Here is a 19,775-nt window from a genome sequence, read left to right on the forward strand (position 1 = left end):
GCGATGTTCGATGATTTCCTTGCTCGGCCTGAAACGTGGTACTTAGTTGATAGTGGTAAAAATCCTCAACCAAGTCTAGCTAGGACGATATTCGCGGCATCACCAAAAACTCTCAATGAGCAGTACGGTGAATTCGCCAAGGAAACTGCACGCTTTAGCTACTATCACATGTCACTCTGGAGTTTGGACGAGCTTAAAGAATGTAGAGCCAATGTAGAGTATTATCATCTAGTGGATGAAGAATTTTTGGAGGAGCTTTTTTACAAGTTGGGGGGAGTACCAAGACATGTCCTACAGATCCCAGCCTTTTCACTATTCATGAATCAAGAAAATATTAAGAGTGCTAGAGACTCTGCGTTTCGCCGCGTCAATGAGGCCATTAAATCACTCCTGGAGCCAGCAGATCTTGTAAGCCTCTTTTCACGAGGAAAAGATGCGAGTGCATTTAGTGGTCGTTTACTCCATAGAGTCCCCACTTCTGACCATCTCGACTTCTACCTGGTGTGGGCATCTCGTTGGGTCGAATCACAGATTATGGAGAAATTAAAAGATAACACTTGGGTCGATGTGTTGGCGGAACTTGTCAAAGGCGAAGAGGATATAGCTAAAGGCCCACTGTTTGAAATCTATGCTCATCACTTATTTCGACGTGGTGATATTAGATTTCCCTTTAAGGATCTCCAGTCAGGCGAAACAGGATTTCTTGATTTTCCAGCAAATCCAGAAGAGGTGTTTATCCGGACTTCAGAGGAATTATCAGGGCTCACTCAAGCAGCTGGCAAGTTGTTTGTACCAGTACATTCTAAATTTCCGTGCATTGATTTTGCATTGGGACCCAACAAGCTATTTCAGGTCGCAGTATCAGAGGAACATCCGATCAAGCAAGCACCATTCAAGGAGATAATTGATTATATTACCGGACCCTGCTCGAAGGGAAACCGATCAAAGTTGAAGGGAAGTGATGATACCATTTTCCTCTATTTTGTGGTACCAGGTTACATATATGATAATTTTAAGGTTCAGAAGTTTGTTATTAACGATAGTCAGGATGCCAAGGCAATACCTGGATACTTGAAACATGTAAGACAGCGTGTCATAAAAATCGACATCGAAGCTGCATATTCAGGAGGAGCAGCCGGTACGAATCTGAAGAATTAAATCGAATACCAATCAAGTGGATGAAAATTTGTCCTGTAAAAGAAAAGCATTATACCTGTTCCTTGAGGATTTTTTACAATGGTTCATCCTTTATAAATGAAGCCATCATTATCCACTTACCTTTTAGACGAATAGATAGAGCGGTTTAATCCGTCCTCCCTTCTACTGGGGCATATAGAACTTTATAAAGCCTGTGATCATCATGCGATCTTGTGTGCAAGAAAGGGCAGATTTTTGTGATACTATTATCAAAGAGTTTTGTAAAAACGGATAGAGATGAAGAATCCTGTGGAGAACCCAGTGAGAGTCTGATGATGAGACCCAAAACCATATTATTATCACCAGGACAGCTGGCATAGGAAATTATCCTTTCTCATATGCTTTGTCATCTGGATGCTTGCCACTTGCGGAAGACCCATCAATTATCATCATCCAAGGCGCCAGAACGTTTAACCAGGAGCTAGGATGACAGCTCCGCTCTAAAGACATAAATGTCGTTTTAGCCCCATGGTGCGTACACGGCATGGCAACCTGTGACCAATGAGATCATATTAGTTGTATGTTCGGCCAATTCAGTGTCAGTATGTGAAGGCGGCGCGTCTTGAATCTCTAGGCGTCCAGGGACATGGAATAAAAAAACATCAAGAATTTGGCCAAGGCTGCTACGCGCTTGACCGGTAAAATGTGATACAATATTGGATTGTGTCGTCAATATATTAATAGTTCTCGGTATATTAGTGCTACATGCTGTTGAGGGCATCAATCTCGCCAGAATCATCCCCTCTCACATCAATTCATGCCAGACGGATGAAAGATTAGGAGGAAAAGGTCCTTGATGTCTGGGATATCCACGCTTGTTTATAATCTCACCAAAAGTTCTGTGTCTTGCGTTCATAGGCGGTTAATCGCAGTTTGGTTTTCGTATGCCTCTTGAAGAACGTAAGCAAAAATGCCTTTATGTTTTATATTAAATACTCATTAATTTACCCTTTTTACTTGTCCGAAGGCAGAATGACGCCTAACCAATGGATGCTATTGCAAGTGTGTCCACAGGTCCTTGGAGAAGTCCATTGAGGAAACTCGGTTCCATCCAGGACAGATTTATTCCTAGCGCTCTTCACAAAAGTAGCAGAATTATTTGGTGGAGTTGGCTTTAATTGCCTTGACAAGCTCCTGCAAGATTGGTTCGACAATCTAATCAGGGTCCTTTCGGAGCGACATCAAAGCAACTCTATGTTTTTGGTTGTTTTGAACGAGGCGCAGGATATGGGGAGGGGAGGCTAAATACCAGTTTATTAATAACGACGATACTATGCGACCAATATTATCAGCATTCTTTCATGGATTGGAGGGTTTATCAGAGGATTTAGCACGAATTTGCATAGATCCTTGCAGGATAGGCTTCTGTATTTATGATCCTGCTTGGGTTAAGAGAACTGACAAAGCTTCAAGGAATATCGAGAAGTTCTCGATGACTCGAGGTTCAAGAGTGCAGTACCGTTTCCTAGATGGGATAATCAAGCAAAAGTCCGGACATACTTCAATACACTTGTGCGATATTTGGAGAAATAAAGTTACTCAAGCTCTGCATCAAAGCGGAGAGGCCATTTTAATGATCAAGCAATCGAGATGCTATATGCTTGGTCCTGTGGTCGTCTTCGTCCAATGATTACTATAATAGAGAACGTCATTGGACGTGCCGATGCAGGCCTTTGGAAGCAAGAAATCAAGGACCTGGTGTCGTCGCTCACTGATCCAGGATATAAAGAATCTGGTAACCTATGCCATGAGTAATCTAGAATTCTGAAGCGTATTAACAAAGGGGATGCAGCAATTAAAACCAGTGTCGACATCAGGGAAACCTTCGGTCGAGCCGTAAAGAATGAATAGATTACTATATAGTAAAGACTTGATATTGGAGTACAATGAGCCTGTTCCGGTCGAGGTTTCATTTGCTTGAATTGTCGTTAATCAAAGGAAGAAGGAGTTTACGATTGTCGTTGAGCCAATAGCATTTAACTTATTTGAAGTGGATGACCCTTGATTGGTTAAATTGGTTAATAGTGTGTTGCTAGACGCCCCTATGTCTGGCACAAAGGGCACACATTTTGAGTATTTCAGTCCCGCTTTGTTAGTTTCAATCTTCCAGAATTATAACAACGAACGAATTCTTGGATACTCACTGTAATAAAGACTCAATACATGAATCCAAGTTAATCTCGCTTTTTTTTTTTGTTTCCAAAAGAGAACCCGTCTGGACCAGATATCGTCTTTGTACTGGAATCGGAGGGTAAATACGACCTATCTGACTCATCGAGCCTAGAACCACGACTACCTCCAAGGATCCGCAGGGCGCCGTTTCGGAAGAGTACCAAAGGGAAATTCGCCATCATTAAATGGTAAGTCTGGTACTGACACTGACCAAGACAACGCCTGAGGGAAGGGCGACAAAGGTGTTTCAAGCTCAGACTCCTGTAAAGCTATGGTTGACAAAAATGTAGCTGGGGCTAATGCATACTGCCCTATATTTAGCGGCTGGGCAAAAGCGGATGAGGGCGAAGGTGAGGTGATTAGGAATGAGGATGAGGATGAAGGTGAGACTAAGAAAGGTGAAAAAGATGGAGCAGGGGCCAATGGACGCTGTCTCATATTCAGTGGCTGTACCGGCGTAGGTGAGGACAAGGACGAGGGAATTGGAGATGATGACGAGGATGGGACCAAAGATGAGGGCGAGAATGTGGCCATGGTTGCAGCTGGGGACTGGGACAAGGGCCGGGGGCAAGGACTGGAATCAACGCGTGCTGCATCCGATTTGGTAGTTGCGACGATCGTGCGGGATCCCTCATCAAGCGAACGCTGGGTCCTATATTTGGATATCTTTCACAGATCTTTTGATCATCCTTTATCAACTGAAACGCTGACTCTTGCAGCTTCTTTCTTTCATATTCATGCCATCGTCGCCGCTGCTTGAAATAACTTTCATTGATGCAGTCCCTGTCCTTATCGCTTAGAGTCGTATATGATCTCCATTCTTTGCCTTCCATCCTCATGACCCAGGTGTCTTAACAGGGCTGCAGTATCCATGAGGATGTATGGGTCCTGAAGATCGATACTAGGATCTGGCTCTACAACATCCTCGGCAAGGCTATCATTATCAAGATCATATCTTCAGACGATGCCAGGCGGCTAATTTCATAAAAGGGATAACTCTTTCCACGCGTCTGGAGCTCCTTCTTCGCCGGCGACAAGTTATGGCCATGTTCATCTACGACATGGTAATCGGAGGAAATACTTGGTTCGTAATCATCATCATCCACACTCTCTTCTTCAAGCTCCATGGAATCGTTCACTATACTAGTCTCGTCTTCACGGTTAAAGAATCCCATGAAGCGATGGTCTTTTAACTTTGAGTCAACATACTCGCAGATGGAACGGAACCCATCTAAAAGCTTGTACAGCCCCAGCATTTCTTCATCAGAGGTAAAGGAGAACTGAGCTGAATTTGAGCCTGGCTCTTGTCCGTCATACCAAGAATCATTCTCTGGATCAAGGCCTTCTGTTGCCTCGGAAACAGCAGCAGTACGAAGGCTTTGTCGTATATATTTTATGGCACTAGCAACATCTGGGTCTCGGGTCTGATCCATTAGCCTCTGAGATCAAACTTCTGCTCATCGCAGAATATGTCAACATGTGCGAAGCAATTCCGAATTGACTGTGGTTTTACTTTATCCCAGACACGTGCAATAAGTCTCCATCCCGTAAGGTTGTCAATGAAAAGCCTCCGTGCAATAGCGGCTGTCCTCTCGTGCAGACTTGCAGTCTGGCGCTTGTAGAAGGTTTCCTGGAGGCATTCTGCCTTGTAGTTCCCTTTGAACACAGCTATAATCCCAGCATCGAGGGGCTGTGTCTTACTTGTGGAATTTGCAGGAAGGAACACAAGTTGCACATTGCGAAGTTGATCAAGCACAAAATCTCTCGGCATATGGCTCGGGGCATTGTCCAACACCAAAGCGACTCGGCGGTGGGGATCTTGGGCCGCGACCTTCAGCTGGAATCGAAGCAGCCATATTTCAAATATTAATGATCTCATGTAATCTGGCCTTTTACCAGTCCAGGGCGTTGTAAGCGCGTCCTAAGACTCTTTCGAGAGCTGCTCGAACTCTTCTTGCCAGGTTTCCCAGATACCTGTGTCAGCTTGCTTGCCTGATCTCCAAGGCAGGACCTCAACTTGTGAGCGAAGCGGCTCGTCATTTTTGAAACCTTGCGGCAAATTCTCGCCTACAATTACAAGAAAAAAAAAAAGAATTGCTTACTCAATATAAAGGGCTTGCATCGGTCAGTCCCCGTTGCATTTGTGCACAAAAGAATCGAAACTCTTGTGCTCCGGACCTTGGTCCCGGAGACTTTGTCGTAATCCAGAGTCCAGTTGGACGTGGATTGAAGGAAGAGACCAGTCTCATCGCAATTATAGATATCGAGGATATTTTTCTCTAATAAAAATCAATAAGTGACGTCAGCACCAGGTTATTATTAAAGACCATTATCGGAACGCCAATTGTTTCTAAATGATCTCGCTCTCGAGGGGTAAATCCAAGTTGATATAGATGACACTGATGAAGCAGAAGCTGTGTACTATTCTCTGTTCTCTATTCTCTGTTCTAATTGTTTGTTGCTGTATCTCCAAGCCGTTATAACTGTTGGTGCTGTTCCAAATCACGACTTGCCAGCTCAGCCTCGAATAACTTAGGCAGAGCCATTACCACTGAGCTGTGCCGCTTCGCGTGGCCGTCCAGGTTCAGAAAGGCCGATGTCTCTGTCGACTGCAAGTAGTGCCTATTGATTAGACCTACTATGTATGTCTGTTTTCGAGGTGCTAGTGAAGGCACCGTATGTTTAGTGCTGAATGATTGGGAATCGGACCTGTGCTGCTTCGCGTGGCCATCCAGGGTTCGAGACATAGTTCGGCTTCTGCTTGCGAGCTGCTTTCTTAGTTGAGCTAGCGGAGTCATTTGTAACGAGTTGTGACAAGGGTGACAAGGGTAAATCCAATACGATCACCTCGATGTGATGACAGTGATGATTGATATTACCTTTGTGGTATCCTTTTTAAACATTATCTTGTTTACTTCTCCAAGCCGTTGCTCTTTTCTGGGACCCATAGATGACAATTACTCGATTGGCGCCGACCTGCATGCCTGAAAACAAAGCAACCCGTTATTAGAAGGGAATGACATCAAGGATCCTTTTGGTCAAGAACAGTGCTATTAGTACAAAGAATACCATACAATAAATTGATATATCGAAATATAAAAACAAAACGCAGTGTTTATATGTCCCACTTTTTAGATGTTATTAGCAACATGACTTTTTGCATTCCCAAAACCATACCTGGCTATGATTTACTTTTTTATGAAGAAGATGAAGACTTTCTTAAATTCAGCGAGTTCCTTCCTGTGCAAACCTATAGAATCTAATAACCACCCAAAAAGATTGGTCTAAGTGGCCATCAAGCCTGTTTTTTCTAGTTCTTCCTACCTGAGCTAATAGTCAAATGAAGTGTCACTATCAGGTTCCATTTTAGGCAGAGTGTCAAGCAGGACTCCCCTTCGCCAAAAAAAATCATGGCGTACGTATCTTCAGTGAGAATAGGCTGAAGTTATTGAATAGAAAGTAAAAAATATTTAAATTGAAATGTGCTCTAAGCCAATGATAATCTTGGAAATATAACAATTTTTTGATTTGCAATCCCCCATAGTGCTCGACTGTATGTCAACGATCAAATTGCCACACGCCACCTGAACGATGAATAGTTTTTCTCAAGCAAGAAGACTTGCGAGAGCATGAAGAAGAGGCAAAAGTGGGGATGTGAAGTGGGAGCTGCACGAACCACACGAGAAATGATTGATAGAAATGAAGCCAGTGATTTGGGTGTGTGTCTGACCATTGTTGATAACGAACTTTTGAACCTTAAACTTGGCTTATATGTCGCATGGAACCATGAAACAGAGGAATGTGATGTTGTCACTTTTCTTCGAGTTTGAGCAGTTTCTCTTCGAGCAGGATCCAGTAATACTAAATTATCAATTGTCTCCTTGAATGGTGCTTGCTTGATCGGATGCTCCTCTGATGTGACCTGGAATGGCTTGTCGGGCCCCAACACAAAACTAATGGGTGGAAAGATAGGAATAGACAGTAGAAACAACTTGCCACTTACTTAAGAAAATTCCGATAATGCAGCTGCGGCAATCCGCTTGGTGTGTTCACTTCTCCTTGCTCAGGTTTGCTGAATAGCGATATTTTAATTTATCTATTAGTGTTACATTACAAAATTGTGTCTGTGCCGTTGTCATAAACAATGGCGAGTAAAAAGGAGTAAAAGAAGCGATCGCTACTTTTTCCTTGGTCTCTTATCCCTGCTTGACCTATTGGGCTTGTCGTCCTCCGCATGAACTTTTTCTTTTATTTGATCCGCTGGCTTTGCTCAATTCTTCCTTATTTTCCATAGTTTGAGCTTTATCGACAATTCTCTTTGATGTCCTCCTTGCCTGTGGTTCTTTGGGCTTGCTTCCTTCTCCCTCATCCTCACGGAAATGCTTTTTTTCAGTCAAGAGCACGTTTCATGGTAAATATGACTACTCGAAACAAACCCAGGATGCAGCGAGGGCCGGAATACAAGGTGCGCTTCAATGTCTTTACAGCGATAACCGCAATATAAAAAAATGATTGAGACCATCGCTTGTTCATCAATGTGTGGAAGCGCCACGAATCCAGGGAGGTTTCTGATGTAAAAGGCCTACGGGAAAGCCTTGATGAAACTCAGACTATAAGGTCGTTCGAGATCACAAGGTAATTTGTTGGACGTGAGGTTGTGTGGGCAGACTCTTGATGTAATTAATTAAGATAATGAAATATTCCTTTCAAAAGCCAAAGATGGAACTGGTTACCTTATTGTTATGCCTTTGTAATGTTGAAGGCTCTCAATCAAATACTTCTTAGAGCTAAGGAAGTGTCTGTTTCCCCTTGCGACTTTCTTTCTGCGTCGAGCCTGGCTATTGCACTATTTCAAGCGTCTTCATGGACACTATCAAAAATGCTCTTGTTGGACCGAGCATTGCTTGAGGTCGATGCTGCAAGGAATAAGAGGAGGCCTGCATCCCGAGCTGACACAACCTGAGTCCTGTCTGATGTCTTTCAAGGTGTAAAAGGAGACTTTGGTCTACTTCAATCCATATACGCTTGCAGAAAACTAAATGCCCATGCCAAGAAAGAAAAAGTTACTAGTCAATACCAACAGTGGTGCGAAATCCAAATTGACTGTTCTGTCCAATAATGAGACCACCAGGGAACTTGCTGATTGCGTGTTTCGCTGCGCCGGAAACTGTGTCAACATTAATCATCGTTGGGTCTTCCAAAGTCCCAAAAATGGTGTACCATTGATCATCAAGGTTGAGCTTGAGAATCTTTTGTACAAAATATCGTCGCTGCATAACGCCAAGAAGGAGCTCTCAGCATTCGGTGGGAAACCCAAGAAGACGGCTGACAAGTCCGATGATAACATGATCATATCCAAGGTTACAGATAGGATGCCGCGGCTCCGTAAAGGCACGGATGCTCGTACATTTCTGGGTCAGATGAAAAATTATTAGACTGCACTCATTAGCAACGATCGATTCGAGAAACTGTGCGGACGATACCTTCAGTTACTAATCGGGAGTGAGCACCATAAAGACCTACTCATACGTGAAATGTAGAAGTCTGAGCCACATGAACTCACTTGGAGAAGTGCGAAATACTGTTCCTGGATGTCTCCCTCCATGAGCAGGACGCACTGCCGAGATGAAGCAAATGTTGGAAACCGGCCGAAAACGGACAGAGGTTTTCCATGAATTCGCCACAAGAAATTCCAAACAGGTAAGTGTGACTCTTGGGTTGCTCATATTCTCTATAGATGCGGAGACGTCGAACCAGATGATAAACATACTTCGAATACTCTAGAAGGATATAGTGGAAAGGTTTGCCTCCATCAAGGACTTCGTTCTGATCCTCGGCAAGTTCAGCGGTCCTACCTCTGCTCTTCGAGCACAAAAGGAGCAAAAGTCTCCGCAGGGTTCTGCTTCTACGTAGGTCCTATCAAAAAATAAGATTAATCGAAGCAAGCGGTTTTCTGCCTATAATAAACCGATCAAAGAATCGATGCGACCCACTATTGGTACCTATCAGTGCAACTGCTGTGGCGCGAACAACACTCATAACACGATTGACTCTGAATTCTGTAATCATTGCAAGAAAGCTGATCATACGTTTTAAGATTGTTGCAGCCGACAAAGATTGAGTAATAATGATGCTAATGGCAAGAGCGATAACAGAAAATATATCTATCATAGACTAGGAAATTTCCCTTCAGAAGGTTCATACAGCAAACAATCTACTCGTATTCTACTTGGTGGAGCCAAAGCATCTAAGATCTGTATCTCTTCTGCTATCACACAGGCAAGAACAAGCCTTTTAGAAAATAAGCACATCGAGAAGCATGTAGATGATATTATCTTCATTCGAAACGAAAATGTAGACAATGTGTAACAGACGCGTTATTCTAGAATGAATTATATCGTGACTGAATAAACCCCGCAAGACTTTCCGAACCGAAAAAGGATATCATCGTGCTATAATGTTCTTTTCGTTTTTTTATTGTGGTCCATTTCATCGCGATCACCTCCATTCCTCTATACTCATCCATTATAAAGATTGCTTTCCTGCAGCGTTTTTCACCAAAAAAAAAAAAAAAAAAAAAAATCCAAGCTTGGTCCCAGTAGGTGGGATTCGTGCAATGCATTTAAGCTTTTCAGGCAAGTGACACGCCGCATACTGTGGGATCTCAAACACCTGCTTTCGTTGGGCACAAACATTCATGCACGAAATTAATTCTCAATTAAAACCAAAGAAGAGCACGAACTTCACTTTGTGATCAAGGCTCTCTAGCTCATGTTGCTTAACATTCTTTTCCTCTTTTCATGTTTCAACACAACAACCCTTTCTTTTTTTCTTTTCTTTTTTTTTTATTTTATTTTTATTTTTTTTACCTTCATCCTACTTCCTTCTGCCACAATAAGTCAGCACAGATATGACTGGCGCTACGCTTCGCCGTGGCGTGTTCCAACTAAAAGTTACCAGACTATTTGACACTTTCAATATTAGAAGATGCCTTTTGATACTGTACATTTCCTTGTTTTTCGGAGACTTCACTACTCCTGTGACAGCACAAATCCCTGACTTTGGATACTCCATGGCCTATGCCACTGTAAAAGATAAGACACTATACATCCATGGAGGATACATAGAAACGGCGCCCTCGCCCAGTAACCAGTTTTTCGCTCTAGATTTGACACAGCCAAGCTGGAACACGTCAAGACCACCATGGAAAACGATCAATGTCCACAACCTTGCCGATCAAAGACATCCAGGCGTAGCGGCCCACACAATGACTGTATCTAAAGACCAGCAAATGCTGATTGCCTTCTATGGCCATATGGTGTTTAAATATCACTTTGCAAATGAGACATGGTCAGCTCCCATGAAGCCGTCTTTGAACTTCACTATATTAAGCCAACAAGCTGTAACAGATCCCAACTCAGGGCTCGTCTACGTTCCTGGCCCTGTCGGCTCTGACTACATATCATTCGCAGCGGGCGATATGTTGGTATACAATCCTGAAACAGGAGTATGCCAAGCGATCCCAATGCCGACAGAGCACTCTAGTGGTAGATTTGAGCATTTCGCCGCTGCTTGGAGTGAGAAGCGGAATAGTCTTCTCATTCATGGAGGGTGGCTAGGTTCTACTACCAAGACCGCTATTGACATTCTTATTGAATACAACCCTGCGACATCTGCGTGGAAACAAGTGGTAAGGCAGCAAAGGATATGGTTGATAGTTTACATTTTCATGGCTGATTTATCTGACACTGAGATCGGTCGTTTTGTTACAGGCCACGACAGGAACGCCCCCTAAAGGCTTAGCTGCTCATTGCATGGTTCCTGGTAAAAAAAAAAAAAAAAAAAAAAAAAACTCTTACTTGCATCAGGATCAGATATCATCTTTTTGACACAAATTTAATGAGCCTCGTCTATTTCTGGAATTAGCATACGGCGGATCAAAAATGATTGTATTTGGTGGCTGGCAGGAAATTGATGACTTGCAAAGCACTATATACATCCTTGATATCGATACTATGACATGGAGTCAAGGGCAATCGGCCCCTCCAGAACAGGCTCGCGCTTCTATGGTCTGTACTTCGATAGGTGATAACTTCCTGGCATGGGGAGGTATCGTTAAGAGCAGATCGAAAGGTATGCAATTCAGCCCTCATAGCCACCACACCATGTAATGTTGCTTATTACCACTCATTAAATAGCTCTTATTATACCTGAAAATTATAAACTATAGGAGGCGCACCGATCATTTACAACATCAAGGACAATCAATGGACTACACAGTACTCCTATTCAACTTCATCGCCGGATACGTCTACGTCTACGGCTATTTCCACAAGTAAAGTGAACGACGCTGTCATTAATAGAGTCGTTGGTGCTGTGGTTATTGTGATTGTGGCTGTGTTTTTTGTGTAAAGGCGCAATAAATATGGGAAGGGTCATCAGCACGACAAAAGTACTCCGAAAGCATCACACGCCTAGATTACTGACAACGTACGGCCTCGTTCTCAAGTTTTGTGTTCGAATATAATTCAGATAGTCTACGGGATAATAGATCATATACTACCAACAAATAAATGCAGCTATAAGGCCAGGTAGCGCAGATCAGTGCATAATTAGGGGCACTGAAGCGTCGCTTGGCTGGATCAGTAATAGTAAAAGGAAGATTTGTGAAGATCGGTGACTAGTTAGTTCAGTATTTTTGACTCTGACAGAGAGGAAACAAATCCACTGTTGTTGGGATGCGAAAAATGATGCGGCCACCTATGGCAATAATTTTATCTTATTAATGCAACTATGAAGCATACCCCATTAACTCTGTCAAATCTGCCATGCTGCTCGCTCCGACTTTTGTAAATGGAATTATCTCTGCTGCTTATCCACGGAATTATATTGAAACAGCAATGTCGTGGCCCCCGTCGCTCAAGTCAAACCACATAAAGCTTCAATTAAGGGGCCTGATCAAGGAGCGTTTTTTTTTTTTTTTTTTTTTTTTTTCTTCTAACCCAATATTTTTTGTAAGTCAGCATTCACTGAAATCTAAGAATTCGTCGACATCAAGCCATGCGAAATTACACTACCACCGTTACTAGTGATAGAACTACGAGTGTTCAACCACGTTCAACAGAAGAAAATCCCTCAGCAAGTTCGCCTACTTCACCTGCCCCCATTATTATTGTTTCTAGTTCTGCCGGTAGTGCTTCTACTGCTGCTGGTAGCACTACCTCGTTTATTTATCGGAAGCGCAAGCAGCCTGATTCAGAACGGTCTACGCCTCTGAACGTGTCAACATTAATGTCGTGCAGGGCTCCAAAACATGTTTATACGTTTCAACAAGATATATTCCTTGCAGAAAGGCTCGCGGATCCTCGAATTAGTGAGATTTTGTTTAGTTCAATCGGCGGCAGCAGCACCAGTAGCAGTAACATCAACAACAACAGTAACGACAACAATAACGACAATAGTGATGGCAACAGTGATGACAAAGACGTGACGATTTCAGCTCCAGCTTCTGTTCCTGTTCCAGCTCCTCTTCCACTCAAAAGCAAGATCCATCAAGAATTAGTCGATACTTTCAACAAAGAATTCAATACGACTCTCGATTCACTTCAAATAAAAAATAAGATTGCGGCCATGCAGAGGATCTGGAAGGAGGCAAGGGCACTAATCCATAATATACAAGGTACAGGGAATGAGGACAAGGACAGCGAATTGTTGAAGGAGATGGTTCTTAAAAGATGCTCCTTTTTTTATATTATGGAACCAGTTTGGTACAAACTCTGGACGTCACCCTCGTCAAAAGGTGTTAGCAACAATAGTGGCAACAAAAAAAACAGCAGTAATAGCGTCAGTTACAGTAAAAGCAACGGCAAAAATAACAAAATTGTCAGCAACAGCAACAATACCAGCAGCAACAACAATAACGACAGCATTCAGAATCCGCCTTTTGTTGAGGAGGATCTGCAAATGGCCGAGGAGGAGGAGGAGGTAGAGAGAGCTAACATTGAACATGAAATTATTGAGCTGCAGAAACAGCAGCAAGGAGAACTACAGGAGCAGCTGCAAGAGCAACTGCTGGAACAGGAACAGGAGCTACAACGGGAACAGGAGCAACAATATCAGAATCAACATCAACAGCAACAGCAGCAGCAACATCAATATCGACATCAACAGCAACATCAGCTTTCTCAGGACTTGAATCAGCAACCATCATACTTACCATCGTGGCTATCAAGAGAAGAAAGGATCGTCGCGCCCAGGACAGGACAGCAGCAACAGCAACAACAGCAACAACAGCAACAGCAACAGCAGCATCCACATCTTAGAGAGCTAATATCAGTTATTTGTGAGACTCTAAAATCATCTCAATCTAGTCAGGAGGAGCAAACTAAACGATTTCGGATAGAGAAAGAATCAACACTTCTGATCGAGAAAGAAGTGACGGCTCGTGAAAAGGAGATGACAGTCCGCGAAATGAAACGTATAGGATCTTTGGTGGAGATAGCAAAACTTGAATTGCAGCGCGAGCAAAAAGCGATAGATCGCTTAAAATTGGAGCTTGAGCTCCTCAAGTGGCGTGAACGTGAACATGAACAAGAGCGTGAAAGAATGTCAGAAATGGACCATTATAGCAGCAGTAGTCACAATATTAGTAATAGTGATGTTCAAGCACGAGTGGGTATTGAGTAATAAAAGTCTTTGTCCGGAATTCGACTCTTAACCTTTTCAAGAAAGGGAGATTTTTTTTTATTTTTATTTTTATTTTTATTTTTATTTTTATTTTATTTTTATTATTATTGTTATTATTTTTCTTTGTCTCTTCTAGCGCTGTCGAATTTATTTTCCTTTGATCGAGTATTTTCCATAAGACTTTTCAGGGTCGTAGATCTCAAAGCGTGACAAGGGGAAAATATGTTTGTTACGCTCATAATACGTCCGCTCCACCACTTTGCCGGCATGAGATTCATCCTTCTCAATATTTGCATCGTTGGTCAGACGAATATCCTCATGAACATCGAAACTGAACAATGGTCCTGATTTACCACGAGCTTTGTTGATGATAAAGTCGTAGAATGTATAATGATGCGGAATAATTAAGTCCTCTTTCACATACATCAAATTGTCGATACTGACACCTCGCAACTGTTGAAATTGCTGACGACATTTTTCCAAGAACTGTGCTATCGTATCTCCCTTCTTGCACTAAAATCATGTTCATTGAATAGGAATCGAAAAAAAAAAAAAAAAAAAAAAAAAAAAAAGTTAATGGTAAGGAAAAAGGCAATCGAAGCGTTGAGCATACAAGATTTTTAACCTTTTTTTTTTTTTTTAAAAAAAAAAAAAAAAAAAACAAGGAAGTTACCTCGACTTCTTTACGATGTCCTGATCCATCCCAATACGAATAAGTGATCTGAATAGGCTCCTTCTTGATCTCTTCCTGTTTCCTCAGCCACTCTTGCCTGAGTTCTTCTCTAGCCATACGCTCCCTTTCTTCACGTTCTCGATCCGGCAAGAAACTAGTATCGATATTAGGATCCTTTCCAAACTTTGGTTTCTTGAAGAGCGGCGTTGACGGAGATCTCTCTCCATTGGCCCCATTTCCTCCATTGTCTTCACCATCATTTTCTGAACGCTTCCGACTCAATTCACCATTTTGTTCTCCTCCTTCGCCTCCTTCTTCCTCATCATCTGCAAATGATAATTTCGAAATGACTTTTTTAGCCTTTTTCTTTGTTGTTTTTTCTTGTCTAATTAGTTATCGATCAAAAAGAAGGAAGGAAAAATAGAGGGAATTGTTTTAGTTTTTTTTTTTTTTTTTTTTTTTTTTTTGTTTTGTTTTGTTTGCTCATTTGTGCTAAAAGAATAAAAATATATATATATAAGGTAGCTTTTTAATAACATTTACATACATTTGATTTGTCTTGGCGGCTTCACGTTTTTTAAGCTCTTCAAGTTCTTGTCTAACTTTCCGAAAATCCTTGAGATGAACAAGACCCACAGTCGACTTCTTAAGAGCCTCCTCCACGTTATCATGTTGCGACACAAATTTGTCTGACGAGACTTTAAACTCATTATCTTTAGCAATCTGTGCACGTTGTTGTTCAAACTCACTCAACATCTTTTCACGCTGCTTCTCCAATTTTTGATGGCGAGCACCCTCTTGCGCTGTTCCTGTAAATTCATAAGAAAAAAGTATTTTCAATTAGGTGAAGATGTTTCAGTAGAGGAATGAAAAGAGTTTTTTTTTTTTTTTTTTTTTTTTTTCTCTTCGTTGTTACTGTTATTGTTGCTACTTTACCTTTGTATTCGGCCATGGTCGATTTGTATGATTGTGAGAAGAATAGGTTTGGTTCGAATTCAGTTTATAAATGATGTTTAGAGGGGCGAAGCTTCTAAAGGATACAGGTTGCAATTATATACACTTTTTATTTTATTTTTTTCTCTCTAAGCAGTCACATAAGAAGCCTATAAATCCTGGACATGGGAATAGAACCTTCCATGGCCACGATCCTGTACACACCCACCAATGCAATTGTTGATACAACTCCTGCCACCACAACCCGAGTCTTTCTTGACTTGATCAGATCTTGGACTTTGATGCGACTGCTATTATTACTTTTTTTAGGCAACGCCATGTTGAAAGCAATAGGTCCCCCACTCATCATATGATAGGCTAAAAAGCCCACCAGCAATACATAGGGTATCGTAGAAGATTTCTTCATCCGATATAAAAAAGTGACAAACGAATAATCAATCATTGCCGAATCTCCCAGAACATCTACCGGGACTGCACGCATCGAGTTCGCATGACCTAGAACAATAGGTGTCAAACACCATCCCACCAAACGATGATATGGGAACAGTCCTGGTGACGTTCCACTTCCACTAATACTTCCTCTCACACCAATGTCAGAAATCCTAACGCCGGTACCGTCTTCTTCCCTGTGATTGTCAAGTCTCCTTGATTGCCTAGAAGAAGAAGAATGGATCGTTGTTGTCGTTGTGCTTGTTGTTGTTCCTGTTGTTACTGTTGTAATCGTGGCTGAGTTTTGTGTCTTGGTATTATCCCCATTGTTTTCACCTTCATCTGTAATGACAGGGGTTGTGGAAGCATAATAAGCCTTGGCCTTCCAAATAAATCTCACCAAAGCTTTACAGAAACCTGTTCCAACGTGAAGTGCTAATGACCCATAAACGAACACCTGTTCGATACCGTAAGTCTGAAAAAAAAAAAAAAAAAAGCCAATTAGTATGTTTTGTGATAAACACAAAATAAAAGCTTAGTTAATTATCTCTTCCTTTTCTTTTGAAAAAATCTAACCTGATAATAAACGCGTCCCCAGATAAGAGCCTTGTTTGCCAATTCTACGCCTCCAACAGACGCTAAGACAGGGGGCACCAAATGAATGATTCCAAAAGCACCAAACATCAGAGCAGAGTAAGCCTGAACTCGGCCTAAACCTTGATATAGCCCTACAGATGGGAACGAGTATACGCTTTTCCTTACTCCTCCTATTACTCCTCCACCACCTACTCCTGTGTTGCCTCCAACAGATTCTGAGTCAGTAATAGTGACTGTTGTAGCTTTGTAATATGCCTCGGAACCTGTCAGGCTTTGGAGTTCTTGCTCTTGCTCTTGTTGTTGTTGTTGTTGTTGTTGTTGTTGTTGTTGATTATCTTGATGATATAATTCCTCATTAGATTGTTCATCTTTAACATTTTCTGCACTCTTTTGTATGTTATCAATGTCATTGTTGTGAGGCTGAATTATTTCAAATAGTGAAGAAGAAGAAGAGGAGGACGATAACAATGATGAGACTGAATTTCTGGCTCTTGTTGCTGTATCACTATCGTCACCCTCACCAGCACCTTCCCTTGTCTCTCCAGAGATGGCCATCATGGAAGAGATTAACCGTCGCCCTTTCTTCTGTCGGATTGTTTGAGAGCTATAGCGAGCAGGAACAGGTGAACTACTTCTGCTACTGCTGTTTTCATTGTTTGTGTTGAAAATTAATCCGGCGGTGGCTTCTTCAATTCGGATCAGTTCTTCCATATCAAGCTCCTGATCATTTTTAAAGGAAGGAAGCATTGTCGTTGCTGGTGTGTTCTGTGTTGGATGCTCGTCTGCCCAGACGTTGTATGGCTCAGCAAGGGGACTTGAAGGAGCCATTTTGTAGCAGCAGGCAGCAGTGATTGTGGTAGTAATGGTAGAGGTTGCTGTTGATATTGCACAACTGATCTTCTCCTTTTATCTCTTATTTGAAACCAGTTACAAAAGAAGGAGAGAAAAGGGGCGATATAAAGTCAAGTAGAAAGGTGTTTTCACTAAAAAGAAAGAAAAAAGAGATTAAGAGGTGAAGTGGAGAAAAAAAAAAAAGAAAGAAAGGGACAACAGAAAATATGCTCTGAAGCAAGGATGGCGGGCCGCACTGAACAAAAACAAAAAAAAAAAATTCAACCGCCGCAGAGCTTGTCCCGGAGAAGAATTTTCATGTGTGTGCAACTGTAGAACCACATCAATGTTTTTTTTTTTTTTTTTTTTTTTTTCTTTTTCGCGTAGGCAAGGTTGGGCAGTGTGGCGGATCCACAATTCAGTTCCTTTTTGTTCCTTTATTTGCTTTTAACTCGATGTCCCTGAATGAAAATAATACAGAGGAGAAGCACAGGGGCTCTGTTTTCTGTTTCTTGATTTTGCATCATCGGTTACAATGTACAAATCATGACACCATTCAACAACATTTATAAAGTATTAAATGCTATTCCCACGCGTTTTTTTTTTTATTTTTTTTTTTTTTCCTCTTTGATTCCTTCATTATCAATAACAACAACAAAAAAGGGTTGTATATAATATAAGCCGATCTATCACTTAGAAAATATCATTGCATACATAAAAAAATTCACCATGAATACAACGGATTGCTTGTGTCTTTCTTAAAAAAAAGAAAAGGAATCAGATTACTGTGTTATCAAAATTTTTTATTCCTGCATGTTTGATGGATATATCCCGCATGCACCTTTTTATGAACAAATAGCTTAATCAAGATGATGTATTATCTCTCTCATATCTCTCTTGCACCATGAAAAAAAAAAAAAAAAAAAAAAAAAAAAAAAAAAAAAAAAAAAAAAACGACAATCTCTTTTCTGCAGGAACGGTTACTTTGCATGAACAATAAAAAGCTATTGATTGATTCCCTAAATTACCGAGCCTTATGAAATAGCCTATTAGAGTTAGTTTAGTGACATTTCAATCACTATGGGCTGCTTCATGATCTTTTAGGTTTTTATGTCTGTCTCTCCACCAGACAAAGTGTTATCAGAATCAAGTCGATCACTATTGTGATCACAACTACTTTCTAGGCCATAGCCTGGACATCGCATGGGTAGCACATCATCACCATCGACAATTACGACAGCTGGGTCTAACAAAGTGAGCAGCGCAAGATATGAACACAAGCAGTGATCTTCGCCAGTCTTTTTTTTTTTTTTTTTTTTTTTTTTTTTCACTGATGAATTTGGCTAGTGTGATGCTCCGCTGGCCTTCAAGAGCGGCATGATGTACTCTGATACAAAAATATCCTGTTGCGCCTTTGGTATATCATTCCAGAAACCATCGATGGTGAGAATATTCTGAATAGTACACCGCACCGCAGGAAAAAAAAAAAAAAAAAAAAAAACTCCTTCACGACGCAAGATTCACTAGTGAATATCATTGGGTAGAAGAGATATAGGTAGAGGCGTTGTTATTGATCATTGTTTCCTGTGTTGGTTCCGGAACTCGAGAAAAAGAAAGATGAAGACTAGCGTAGGGCATCAAATGCTATTTATTTATTTTAGCTTAGTTCTGGAATCTCGAGTATCAATAAAGGATTGATTACACAGGAGAGGGTTGCTAGCAAAGGAAGGGTAATGTTCACATTTGTAGGCATCACGATATGAAATAGCCTATTTTTTAAGACATGGATTTTTGCAGGAGAAAAAGACCCAGGCTTTAATCAACAACATGTTCATTTTCTGTTCCAGCCTATGTGCAATTATATTAACCTTCTGTTGTCGTTTACTATTGCAGACTGTTTTCTTCTATGTTGCTACGCACTCACGATCATAAAATAAAAAAATAAAATACATCTTTTCTATGCAGTTACAATGCATTTATATTTTAATACATAGTAAGGGTTCCATAATTAATTTAAGCGTCGACGCCCAGTAAAAACGGTGATTCGTATTGTGTTCTAGAAAAGGTTGTCTACACGCGATATTGCTTTCTTTGCGGTGCCGTGTCAATACACAAGACTTCCTTGTCAGAAACTTGACGTGAAACTAGTGGAACAACACCGGTTCTAATAAGATAATTTCGATCATTTATTCTCAAAGCAGTTGTTTAAGAACAAATCAAGTTAGTAAGTGTAGTC

The 19,775-nt window shown here is 41.3% G+C and overlaps 6 protein-coding genes across 6 annotated transcripts; 3 read left to right on the forward strand and 3 right to left on the reverse strand.

Moving 5' to 3' along the window:
* Positions 1-2,787: 2,787 nt before the first annotated feature.
* BCR41DRAFT_393940 (hypothetical protein) lies at positions 2,788-4,129 on the forward strand (the record flags this gene model as incomplete). The annotated part of the gene is made up of 3 exons (XM_022028601.1): positions 2,788-2,932; positions 3,404-3,557; positions 3,691-4,129. The coding sequence occupies 3 exons, from the start codon at positions 2,788-2,790 to the stop codon at positions 4,127-4,129; spliced, it is 738 nt and encodes a 245-aa protein (XP_021883966.1).
* A 2,246-nt stretch (positions 4,130-6,375) lies between these two features.
* On the reverse strand, positions 6,376-7,605 carry BCR41DRAFT_368790 (hypothetical protein; the record flags this gene model as incomplete). The annotated part of the gene is made up of 5 exons (XM_022026410.1): positions 6,376-6,419; positions 6,694-6,808; positions 7,100-7,322; positions 7,373-7,441; positions 7,484-7,605. 5 exons carry the CDS (start codon positions 7,603-7,605, stop codon positions 6,376-6,378), a joined length of 573 nt encoding a protein of 190 aa, XP_021883967.1.
* Positions 7,606-8,408: 803 nt separating this feature from the next.
* On the forward strand, positions 8,409-9,738 carry BCR41DRAFT_368791 (hypothetical protein; the record flags this gene model as incomplete). Its single annotated transcript, XM_022026411.1, has 4 exons — positions 8,409-8,784; positions 8,981-9,069; positions 9,154-9,278; positions 9,477-9,738. The coding sequence occupies 4 exons, from the start codon at positions 8,409-8,411 to the stop codon at positions 9,736-9,738; spliced, it is 852 nt and encodes a 283-aa protein (XP_021883968.1).
* Positions 9,739-10,198: 460 nt separating this feature from the next.
* Positions 10,199-12,001, forward strand: BCR41DRAFT_420218 (hypothetical protein). Its single transcript, XM_022029867.1, has 4 exons — positions 10,199-11,059; positions 11,142-11,193; positions 11,296-11,502; positions 11,600-12,001. Exons 1-4 carry the CDS (start codon positions 10,280-10,282, stop codon positions 11,779-11,781), a joined length of 1,221 nt encoding a protein of 406 aa, XP_021883969.1. The 5' UTR covers positions 10,199-10,279; the 3' UTR covers positions 11,782-12,001.
* Positions 12,002-14,202: 2,201 nt separating this feature from the next.
* Positions 14,203-15,502, reverse strand: BCR41DRAFT_301871 (XAP5, circadian clock regulator-domain-containing protein; the record flags this gene model as incomplete). The annotated part of the gene is made up of 3 exons (XM_022020640.1): positions 14,203-14,568; positions 14,729-15,094; positions 15,266-15,502. Coding segments are annotated over 3 exons (969 nt in total), but the record flags the coding sequence as incomplete, so codon positions are not given.
* A 316-nt stretch (positions 15,503-15,818) lies between these two features.
* BCR41DRAFT_301991 (hypothetical protein) lies at positions 15,819-17,263 on the reverse strand (the record flags this gene model as incomplete). Its single annotated transcript, XM_022020650.1, has 3 exons — positions 15,819-16,231; positions 16,448-16,586; positions 16,688-17,263. The coding sequence occupies 3 exons, from the start codon at positions 17,261-17,263 to the stop codon at positions 15,819-15,821; spliced, it is 1,128 nt and encodes a 375-aa protein (XP_021883971.1).
* Between the last annotated feature and the right edge of the window lie 2,512 nt (positions 17,264-19,775).

This window comes from Lobosporangium transversale (assembly GCF_002105155.1).
Source record: "Lobosporangium transversale strain NRRL 3116 chromosome Unknown BCR41scaffold_8, whole genome shotgun sequence".
NCBI lineage: Eukaryota > Fungi > Mortierellomycota > Mortierellomycetes > Mortierellales > Mortierellaceae > Lobosporangium > Lobosporangium transversale.